General features: G+C 38.4%; 1 protein-coding gene across 2 annotated transcripts in view; it reads right to left on the reverse strand.

Annotated features, from left to right (window-relative positions):
• hydin (HYDIN, axonemal central pair apparatus protein) overlaps positions 1-12144 on the reverse strand; it is an 86447-nt gene that overhangs the window by 54367 nt on the left and 19936 nt on the right. For both annotated transcript variants that reach the window (XM_023955964.1, XM_023955965.1), the window contains exons 8-20: positions 10209-10410; positions 9827-10019; positions 9343-9442; positions 7921-8039; positions 7457-7680; positions 7231-7298; positions 6874-7106; positions 6431-6531; positions 5164-5299; positions 3722-3886; positions 3443-3595; positions 483-721; positions 95-389 (exon numbers count right to left, since the gene is read on the reverse strand). In XM_023955964.1, coding sequence (XP_023811732.1) covers positions 95-389; positions 483-721; positions 3443-3595; positions 3722-3886; positions 5164-5299; positions 6431-6531; positions 6874-7106; positions 7231-7298; positions 7457-7680; positions 7921-8039; positions 9343-9442; positions 9827-10019; positions 10209-10410 — 2228 coding nt within the window. The remainder of the gene's footprint in view (positions 1-94; positions 390-482; positions 722-3442; positions 3596-3721; positions 3887-5163; positions 5300-6430; positions 6532-6873; positions 7107-7230; positions 7299-7456; positions 7681-7920; positions 8040-9342; positions 9443-9826; positions 10020-10208; positions 10411-12144) is intronic.

A 12144-nucleotide genomic window follows, 5' to 3' on the forward strand; every position in this document is an offset into this window, starting at 1 on the left:
AAGAAGACACATTCCACAATCACATAAAAGCCGTAGTGAAGAAACGTAGACCTTCATTTTATTCAGGTGCATGCATTCAAGACAACTACGTCACCTGGGGAGAGTCTGAGGTTGCTGTCAGTACCATGTCAGCTGAGCAGCCAGGAAAAAGCTCAACACGAGACGGGCTAAGGCTAAACATTGGTTTCTCTCTGCTGGAGGGGAGTGAAGACCCATAGCTAAGAGTATCTCTCTGCCTGGTAGTTGAGATGGGGGGCAGGAACGATTTCTCTGGTAAGCTCTTTTCTTTATGTCTTTTAGAGGGAGGGCTGCTGTCAATCTTCCAGTACATTCGATGAACCCGCTGGCCTTGGTTGGTCAACTTAAAGTGGTACTGGCACAACCCATGGCTAACAAGACATGATGAGGAAAGAACACCACATGACATGGATTGTAACACCAACAGTTTTTAAACAGATTGACCAGCCTGGGACATTCTCTACCTGAAGAATGTGCCGAGGTCAAGGTTTGGGCCTAACGGTCTGTTGCTGACAATCGTAGTGCCAGTGCCTGTGGCTGAAACACTGACGATTAGAGTCTGACTGTCCTGGATAGAAACTTTCAACTTGTCCTGGAACTGAAGAGTGTCCTTCAGGTGAGCCACCACCTTCAGCACCAGCTGGCTCTCTGCTGGCACTTCACCCTCACTGGGTTCAACCCTCCAAAATGACCCTCGATGGTTCTGAGGAAAAACAAAAAACAGTAGTCCAGATGAGTTTTTGTTGGAGACAGGAGTGTTCCAGTAGATCCTGGCGTGTCTGAAATGTGATGCATTAAAACACCTCCCTTGAGGAGACACTTTCCTTAAACTGTACTGCACAAACCCTGAGACTGCAGCCATAGCTGGACTTTGAGGGTTTAAGCGTGTATCGAATGACAACATAACCACATCAAACCTCTGTGCAACATAAGATCTAAGAGGCTGAAGCAGACCCATGGCTCTCTGTCTGCTGTAACTAAGACAGAAAGTATCAATAATATGAACAGGGTAATGTGATGAGAGGGATCTTCAGACATGCAATGTTAAGATCCGTGAAATATTTAAATAATTTGTTAGTATTAGAAAAAGTATTAAATTTTTTTTAATTATTCTCCAAAACAATTGCAGAAAAATTTCTTATTTTTGCTGCTTTTTGAATCACGGCTCCTTGAATAAAACTCCGGTTTGAGGAGAAAAACAGTAGTACATCCCATGTTGAGTCTTTATTTTGCTCCCTGTGCTGTATATACATCTGACCAAGCAGTGGTCCAGATCACAATCAATGTTCTATACAGCGTTTGGGCTGATGGATAGCTGGAACATAAACTTTTAAATGGGATTCTGAAAATGAGCTTCCCATAGACGCAGTGAAGCCTGTAGAACAACACAGTAGTGCGTTGATATATGGAGAAACGCTCAAACACGGCACCGGACCTCTTTATTGTGGCACTGAGCTGGAAAAGGAAGAAAAATGATTTTACCGTTTTGTTTCATTGTCGTGTTTAAACTCGGCACTTAAACAGCGATCGACTCTGGGAGGCACCGATCTCTGTCCTGCGGTTTGTGTGATCGTGAGAAGGAGCTTGTGGAGGCAGTATAGGAGGAGGTTGATGGGAGTGGGTGGGGTCAGAAAAAAGAGAGAGGGGGATTGACTCCCCAGGGTGATGAGTAAGAGGTGCAGAATCTCAATGATTACATTGAACCCGCAGCATCCCTCAGCTTGATTAGGATTGATTGAATGCAGCATGAGTCAGAATAGTTCAGAACTCAAGCACGGGCTCTGCGCTCCATCATGAACACGCACAGCAATATATTCCTTACTGTAATTATCTAAATCTATCCTGTGTGGCCAGACATTACTGTCTTCTTTCCTTTTGTATATGTGTTTTGCTTGGTAACTTTCACACAATGAAAAATAACAGAATTATCTTTCGAAGCAGGAATACTCTCTCAGATAAAACTTCAACAGTGCAACTCTACACTCCTATCCAGCTCTGGTTGTAAGGATATTTTTCTGGGCTACATTACTGATCCAGTTGCTCTCAAAGAAAAACACTTTAACAACAACTCAGCATGATAGCTTTCTGCAAAACTCCCATAATCCCCTGTCAGCTGTTCGACTGATGTGGCTCTTTGTCTGGAAGATGCAACGTAATTCTAAGAGAATCTGCATCGATCGACGCCTGAGAATGCAGGAAAGAAACTCCTTCCCTCGACACTGCTTCAGAGGAGAGTGCAGGGTCACACAAATTTTGCAAGGTCTGCCCCTGTGCATTTTAATTTGTGTGTGTGCATTTGGCATTGCGTTTTCACTGGCTAAATGAGATACATAAAAACAATAGCAATTAAATGAACACATTTGCAGTCTTCAACATATATTTCTGTAGTTCGGCTTAAAACATCTTTTATCTTTGTGGCTAAATTTAGTATTCTTTTTCCAAGGTACATGGGTTGACTGAAAGACCCAAACAACGAAGACTTTAAGTCCAGATGACATGACTTAATTTCAACACAATGTACACAAGGTGAAAAAAATCTCCCTTTCTGTTTTGTCATGAAAACTGTGGACAATTTGTCTTTCCTCATTTTTGGAAATGTAAAGTTCACCCACTAGCCCTTTGAAGTTTAATTGAAACTTTCTTTAATCTTAATTACTTCAAAGTCAAAGACGTCTATTCTAATTCTAATTCATTGTAAAAAATATATGCTATTTACTTTACATTTCTACTTTAATTTTTCATTTTTGCTTTAGCACAAAACCTTTTATACTAATGGCAATTTAAAAAGAGCTCAAAAGCAGGAGGACGGTTCATCACTTTTATAACAAAACTAAGAGCACAGAACTGGAAACAGCATCCATCATCATTTTTATTTCAATTGGAATTAGCTTTAATAAATCTATATCAATAATCAAAAACAAAGACATTTAATCTGATATCTATATTTTCCTGCAAACCTAACACATACTAACTGACTTTAACATTTTACATCAAACATGGAAAACTGAACTTCATTTTTCATCTAATCAGTTTTTAAAGTTGTTTCCCTTCTGCATTTCTGCATTGGCAAAATGTCACCATCTGACTGGTTTAAAATGGCACAGAGCCCAAGTCTGAGGAGGGTAAACCACCTGGGGAAAGATTAAAATGGAACGATAACTAATTACTCTGGGCTAACAAAGCATTAATCACATATCCAACCAGAGTGAGGTGAGCTACTGGCAGAAGGAGAAGAAAATAGACAGTTTTAATGAAAAATAAGCAGGTGAATGAAGGAGATTTGGCAGATGAGATTTGTGTAAATCAAGTTTTGTTATTTCTTTGTTGTATTTATAAAGTTTACATTTGATTTTCTGTTATTCTATATTGATTGTTTGTATTTCTGCAGCCATTTCTCAATGATTTAGTTTCTTTTTGTTCTTACCATTCGAACAGTGAAGTGGGCGGGAATAGGAGACTGATTGAACAGTTGCAGCGGTCTAGCAACATCTTTCAGAACTGCAATTCTGCCAAAGTGGATCTGTGTGTTTTGAAGATGAACCACAGGTCCCTGCCCAAAGCATGACAGTAGCACCTCCTAGAATCCAACACGAAAGAAGAGGAATACTAATGCAAGATTTGCTCATCAGTTCTGCACATAATTACACCATCTGAATGCAAGTGTGCAGTCTGAACTTTAAGTGCAGAAGTTGAATCTACTAACAAGTGGTTGCTGGGGACTGCCAAAAATGGCAATACGCAGAGTGTGATGCAGCTCCCCGATAGCCTGAGCCTGCAGGAGGACAGGAAGGTCTGCTGAGCTGCCTGGAAGAAGAAGTCCTTTGGGTGCAGGGCTGCTAAAAAACACTGAGAAGTCTTCGTCAAGCTTCTGAAAACAGGAAAATAAAATGGACAATCATTGGACTCTTGGACAGCAAAAAAATAAACACAAATATATATCTAACAGTTAAAAAACACGGAGAATCTTTAAAGCTGTTCAGATTCTTGATAAAGGCTGTGCCCATGTCAAGTTTTTTTATCATAAATTTACAAAAAAAAGTGTATAGGATTTAAGACATGATATATTTCTCTGAATATTGTGCAAATGTCTTGCAGGCATAACATTTCAGACCCTGAACTTAAAAATTAATTAACCAATTTGGCAGCAGTGTTGTAGAATTAATCCTACAAACCCGGTGGACCTTTTGTTGGAGTGTTTTTCAATCTTCTTGGTAGACAGACACACTGAAGCTCCTCCAAGCTAGAGCTTTCCTGAACCCAATATTGTCTCTTGGCATAGCTGTTTTATTAAAAATATGAACCTTTACTTTGGCCTTACTGCTCACATAGAGCACACGTTCCTTCTTTTCCTTTATCCTGTGCAGTTTTCTGATAATAACAGCTTCTTCATCACCTGTCTGAATACTTCAATCCCCTTTCATATTAGGTACAAATGAATTCCAGTTAAAAATAATCTAAACTCTAGGAGAAGTAGTTTAAATTTCTTTTTACTCTTACAACAAAGTCAGATTCTCCCACTGAGGTGAATTCTGTTTAAGTTGACGCAGGAAGTGACAGGTAATTCATAAAGAAAATCTATTTTATTTAGCCTGGAAACGTAGTTAAATGCACATTTATTCATTTAAACATGGATTGTATTTTTAAATGGTGAAAAATGTCCAGTCTGAATTAAGAAAAGACAATACAAAAGGCTAGTTAGCTGGATAGCTCAGTTGGTTAAATGCAGGACTAGCACTTCAGTCTGGCTCCCCCTGTGCCGGTCCCCAGCATGGACAAAACAAACAAGAATGTCTCAAGAAGAGCATCCTGTTTAAAAATCCCTGCCAAACCACTGAAAGCTGAAGGGATATGCTGAAAGGTGAACAACAAATCTTGATCAATGTTGAATTTTAAGGTCGTCTTTTGTGTAATCTCCTCTGGGTTTGATTAGTAGCTGTTTCTTCTTCATTAATCACCTATCAGTGTATTTCCTTATGATTTAATATATAAAGTTTAGATTTTTTCCTTACCTTTCCTTTCTTCTAGAAATGCTTAGTTGTGATTCAGTTTTGTAAAATTAAGTTCCTTTTTTTGACACAACTGCTGACACAAAAACTGACTTTCTTATATAGATCATAATAAGTTTGTTGAGGTGATCAACTTAACCTGGTCTAGAATTTCATAGCAGGCGGGTAGATGACTGGGGTTAATCAGCCGTATTTGTCGCTTGTACGGGTGACGGAGGAAGCACCTTTGGAAGTCTAGAACTGGAGGCTGTACTACAATTTCAGGCACAGCACACCTGTAAAAGAGAAGAAAGTATAAATTAGAGAGAGAAAGAGGAAAAGACTCGTGCATACATCTGGAGAAGTAATCTTTTTTAACTTCAGTTCATTTCTCTGCTTTAACTCTGAGCCTTCCCTGCTGCATTAATATTAGTGGGGTTCAGTTTTTAGTCAATGATTTACAAAGGAAACAATACATTTTGTTCTTCTTCAGTCATCATTGTGTACTAACAAAGGTTGCACCAAATAATCATTGCAAAAAACAAAAATATTGAAGCCTAATAAAACTGGAGCCACTACACAAGCAAGGTAGTCTCCGTTTATTTAAGTGTAAAATGTTACAGCAGAAATAAACAGTTGGGTGTTAAAAACATTCCGTAACCATTTCAGTATTTAGGACAACTTTAATTAACCTTCCTGGTACATATGCACACAAAAAAGGGCAGAACTGAGAGGATTGGTGCTTAACAACTTAGCTTCATCGGTCGAGTGATACTTTCTTTGTTCAAGTTATATTCTGTTTTCAGACTCGTGTTTTTCCCGCCTCAGTGCTACTTGGTTTCATTTGCTAATCACCCATTCATGCTTTCTGTTAGTTAACTATCCTACAGTGTTTTTAAGACTCTGGTTTTGTCATAGTTTTTGTTTTTCCCTTGTCATAGTCATGCAATGTTTAAGTTTTGTTTATCTTGTCAATTGTCATTACTTCACACTTTTTCCAGTCATTAGTCAAAACATTTTTCATATTCTCAACACTCTTTTCAAACAAGAACTGACTTCATGTAGTTTCTCTCCACTGGACAAGACAACTCTATTCTATAGTATTTTACACTATAAGTCACATTTACACTGAACATCTTTAATATGTACACCCACTAATTAGCCTACGAAGTGATGATGCATCACATATTAGGGGAAACAGGGGTTTGGCATTATGCACAAGGTCACATCGACTGCTCCTTCTCCTGCGCCATGGCTTTCACTTGATTCAGCAAGAATAAGATCTGGTGCATGACAGACGGATGAACTGAAAGACTGACCTAATAATGTTAATGTGCAAACTTTTTGGGCATTTTGAGGAGAAAAGTAATAATTGAAAGGAGTTGCATTCAAGCACATTTAATGTCATGTTCACTTTCGTGTCCAACCTGGCATTGATGGGCAGAGTCATGATTTCCTGTCCAACACCTTCAACATCCACCACAAGAGCCAGGCGGTAAACCTTCACCGTGTTCGAGCAAAGTGTCACCTGGTGAGTGGAACAAACACATGACGCTGTCACATGATAGAAAATGGAAGTTTGTATGTGGCACACTGTTCTGGAGAGGATTGGCGAATGTCACTTGTAGGTGTTTGGGCTTCATTAACTTACCTAATTAACACAAAAAAACAAATGGAAGTTAATGTTGAAACTTTGACTAAATTACATGTATGCATAGACAATTTTAAAAAAACAAACAATAATGAACTGAATTATGCATCTTTTCATCAGATGATTACTTCTGTTGCCTTTGTTTTTTTCGTACATTTTGTTGTCAGTTTGTGAATTAATCTGAAAATAATTTTCAATTGCTGTGTGCATTAATTATACCTTAATGTTGACATCAGACATGGCCCTCACAGAACCAGCAGCAGGTATGATGGTAAACTCCACTGGCCGGACACGAGCAGCATGGCCTTTCCAGTTCTTATGTGACAAATTGGACACTTGGCTGGAACTGCTTACACTTTGGGAGCCCGACCCATCCCCCAGGACACGCAGAGAGAAATTCATTGGCACAAAGGATGTGTTGAAAAGGGTACATGTCAATGTAGCTGGGAAACCTGGAACGTTTGTTGAAAAATAAAACAAAAAGAAGCAAAATTTGTTCTCTTGGATTTTTTTTTTTGTGTGTGTAAATATTGCCATGCAAGCACGTCTCATGTGGCGATGTGAATTCAAATTTACCAAACGCTACATCTCCGAAATTAAGCTCAAACACATTGAAGTGGAATGTTGGTCCGATAACACAACCCCTGAAAGAAAACCAAAAGACATGAATGCACAAAACAGGCTAAAAACAAAATCCAAGAACTGTAAATTAAATATTCTGTGAGGCATCCATTTTGCCAATGTCACCACTGTGACAGCTGATGCCTTTGTTTATATTGGTGCACCTAAAAGCTTAGCTCACCTGAAGGTCAAGGTATGAGGGTGAGGCTGTCCATTTACGTTTAGTAGCAAGTCCTCTGAGAATGTCCCCAAGTTGCTGCTCTGGAAGGTGACTTTTACATTTTGGGAGGCTCCAGGAGGAACAACACCCTCCACCGGACTAATGGAGAAGCAGCGTCCAAATGTGGTGTCAGGCACTGAAAACCTGAAAAGAGCTTCAATGAACCCTACATTTGACATCTGCACCTGAGGGAGAATAAGAAGACGTTTTTTCTTCCATGAGAGTGTCTTCTTCACAATACTAAATAGTCCCTGTAGATGCATGTGAGATTGATTTGGACATTTTTGGGGTTAGTTTGGATTTTCGGTCATTGGAGAAGAAAGTTATCCCAAGTAAAATATGTTCATTAACTTTATTGTGCATTCTGGTCAAGCCATTAAAGAACCATATTGATTACATTATTATCTCAGGTTAAGAAGTCTTACGTCATATTGGTCTTTGTCGCCTATAAAAACATTGTTCATGTCCATCAGGCTATAGCTAAGTTCCAGTTCAGGTCCGAGGCCTTCCCCTGTGATTGTGAGTGGTAGATTCGATTCACGACCTAAAAAAACAGACAGACACACATATGACACATTCAAAACAGTGTTTTCGCCTGGTAATCAAATATATAAGTAAAGAGAGACGTTTGTAATTAGGAGTTTTGACAAATCACTCTAAAAGAACAAAACATGACAATGATTTTAGGTTTATTGAGCCTAAATGTTAAAATTAATAACATATTTGAATTAATTATAGTAAAACTGAATAAAGAGAAATGTTAATGCAAAACTACAGTCATTTTAAAATGTGAATATACTAATTGGATTAATAAATCAAGTAATAATAGTGTAAATAAATAATTAAATACCAAGTATGTAAAATGCTATTTTGTAAAAGATGTTGCTGGTTAAAAATGTATATCATCAGTTGATTCCAGTTTAAATCACTACAGAAGCTCAATTCTTTCTTGAGACTGTTCCACAGAGCATCATAACATTAATTTTGTCAGCAATAAACTCCCACAAATCTCATCTTTACACAATGAAAGCCATGAAGGCCTTTATAAATTGGTTTCTCAAGCTTTCAAGAAAACAAGGAGGCGGAGAACAGAGGTCCAGCCACAGAAGTGGGTCAGTACATTACCTGCTTTGGAAAACATGGAAATTAATGTAAATCTCCCCTACGTTTCGAAAGACTCACATAAAGGACACATGCAAATTCATCAACGGCCTTTCACTTTTCCCTGGGATGGGATGGGATGGGAACAGACCACACAAACATGGTGTGATACGAGCTTCCTCCATGCCCACATTATACGTCTAAGTTTTCTCTGTACTATTTTCAAAACCAAATATTACACCAAAAAGTGCTCAAGTGGTTAGTTCTTACTACTAAAGTGAAAGTACACCAACCAATTTTTGATTACGGTAGATTGAGTAGTGACGTAAAAGAGGGAAACTGCATGTTAGAGGATGAGTCTTCTAAGAACCACACACAGTTTGCTGGCTGGCATGAGTGTGGACCAGTAACCCTCAGGGTGAAAGAAGATGAGAAAACCAAATATATTGATTTGCAGCAGGGAAGGCCAACTGCTAGAAAAGCCCAATATGTGCAAGAGGTTGAAAAACAGTTTTTGTCAGTATGAAGAACCAAGCCAAAAAGGCTGGCCAAAAATTTAAGCCATCCACCCTTTTAACTGATTTTCAGAGACAGCATAAAGCCTAAAAACAAGTGGTACAGGATCAGAACCCCATAGAGCGCCAAAATCAGCTCTTGCCCAAAAGCAAATATATATTTACATTATGAGTATATTAACTTCCATTTTTCTAAATGTGTGTTTGTCTCACTCCTGGCTGCACACTGACCTGTCACATCACAGTACACGGTGTGTTGGTAGATTTTGGCTTCCTCTGGTTTAAAGACGATGCTGAACTGTGCAGTGGTGTTTGGCCATATCTCACCCTTCTGAACCACAAATATATAAAAACAATTAATTGTAGCTTAAAAAAACAAATAATGTAAACATGGTAAAATTATTGAAATTATCTCAAAGAAATTTATAGGTGAGGGATGTGAAGACACAACTTTCGACATCATTGCTTTGAGACTTCTTTATGCATCAAGAGATCCATACATTTGAATGGTCCACTTTTTTAATTGTCTGCACTAATCTTTTAAACCTAAGAAGTTTTCATTTTTACTTTTATTCTTATTAAATTCTAAAAAAAAAAAACATTTTCTGAAAAAATAAAGAACAATAAATTGTATTATTTTTGCTTATAGTCAAATTAATCTGCATTGGTGAAAAACATGAACATTGTAAATAAAGCCTGTAAAACATGAACACACCAAAGGCGTCACAGCAATGCAGCCGAATGTAAAGCTTAGGAGATGGTTCTCTGCAGCTTGGCTCCCATTCTCCTGCAGGGCTCCGGATTGCACCGAATAGTGGTGGGCCGCTGTGGAGCTAGACTCGCATTCAAAAAGCCTCTGGCCCTTCGACTCCTCCTCCTTCTCCTCCTGCAGGAGCACTGAGTTTTTCCTAGAGAAGAGGTGATAAAACCCTGAGCTATTTTTGCCATTGCATCCTTTGATTAAAATAAATAAACAGATAAATGGAATCACAACACAGCAGGGTGTCCTGTCTGATACAAGCACGAGCAGAAACATACAGGGAGTTTTTACAGTCCAAGTTTAACTCATCAAAAATGCTTTGGGTCTGCATGTATACCCTGGCAAACTCTGCTCCTCCACTTCCTGGATGGGCCACATGGTCCAACAGTACTGAAGAGTAGTGTCGCTGCTGTTAGTCAGCGATACTGTGTGAACATTTGTCAGACCAATGTAAGTCCTCTTCAGCGTGACACACTCAGGTTCCAGGTGAATGTCCAGTTCCTCACAGGATCCACACAGGCTGATGAACACATCCTCACCTGAACAGAAGGTCAAAATATCATAGAAGTTCAGAACAGGGGTATCCGTAACTTTTTTCACACGTTTGCCATTATAGCATCATCATTTTTCATTTGTGTAATGCGGCAGGTTTTGTCCATATTATTAAGCGGGTAACCACAAAAGGGCATGTTCCAGTGCAATTGTGTGCTGGTCCCAAATCTGGGTAAATGCTGAGGATTGTGTCAGGAAGGGAATCGTATGCAGAATCAAAGCCAAATCAAAAATGCGAATCATAAACAGAACTTTTATACGGAATTGGTTGTGGCCAGGGTTTACAACGACCAAATGCTGTAGGTGGAAGAAGAGGAAGACATGCAAATGGGGAAAGGCTGGAGTGTTAGGCTTATAGAAATAAGAGCTTTGAAAGTTGGGACTTTGACAGATAAACTAAAGTTGGTTAAAAGGATGTAAAAGTAGAAAAATTATGTCAAGTGTTTTCAAGGAACTACTTGGAAAGGGAGCACGACTTATAGATTAGGAGCAGGTTCAAGTTTTTTTTATCATGGAGTAGATAAAAAAATGTCAGTAGGAGAGGTTTAGTCAGTTTAGACCTTAGAAATAAAATTTAAGGCAATGTTCTTTAAAAATACAAAACAAAGAGCATACAGAGAACATAAAGCCTATATACCTCAGAGTCTTTAAATAAATGCGGCCTATTATGTTCAGAATTCTCTATCTATCTTACAATAACAAGATACAGTTATTCACACACAAAAACACACTAACTAGCAACATAAAAATAAAATATTTGTATTTATGACACCTAACAGAAAATTCTGTTCAGTAATTGAAGTTGAAATAAATGATGAAAAAGCCTTAAAGTGACTGACTACAGCTAGAAATTAGGACTTTGTGGCATTTAATCATCCATAATGTTAAACTGTTTTGATGTTTTCAGCGATCACTTTTTTGATGACTTTTTAGAGTTATTGCCTGACAGCCTGTGGCTTCATGCTGCGGATAGACTGTGGAATCTAACAGTCAAAGTTTGGGAGTTCTGCTCTTTTACTTCGAATTTTGAAACCACAAGGTTTTCTAGAAGCTATTCAGCAATTAAAGGATGACACAGGGGCAGCAATACTACAGTAGCATCCCCAAATGAGCTCACTCCAACAGGGAGACTGAGAGCAGCAGGAACCAGAAGCAAAAATAAGATGCAAAACATGGTTTTCAACAAAGCCACTAACAATAAGGGCACATGCAAATGTGACAAGTGTTTGTTTACATTCAAATCAGAAGAACTGAAGCTTTGCCCTGCAAGAAATCTTCACTTCTGCTTTGATTGCTCATATTTGTTTACCTGCATTGAAATAAAATTCCATCTAAAAGGGAAAAAAACTGTGAACACTTTTTCATTTTAGAAGCCAATACAAGCAAAACTCTTAATTCAAAGCACCAACTTTGGATATAGTCTCTAACTAATCTCTATTTACCTTTTTGGTGAGTCATTTCACTGATACAAGATATTTCCAGTGTTGGGCAATCACAGAAAACTGGGTCAACAATGACTAGAAATAAAAACTAAGATCAAAGAGACATGGTGGGTTTTCTTGTTAGAGTGCAGCTCAACTCAATGAACCAAAATGTTTTTTTTTATTTCACTGCAACTGTAGTGCTTTCACAGCCAAAAACAACTATGAATGTTTGCCATCATTTACTTTTTTTCTCACATTTTTCCGTCCAATTGAGCCCCTCGCGTTCAAACGGACCAA

This window comes from Oryzias latipes, chromosome 6 (genome assembly GCF_002234675.1).
Source record: "Oryzias latipes chromosome 6, ASM223467v1".
In the NCBI taxonomy this organism is placed as follows: domain Eukaryota; kingdom Metazoa; phylum Chordata; class Actinopteri; order Beloniformes; family Adrianichthyidae; genus Oryzias; species Oryzias latipes.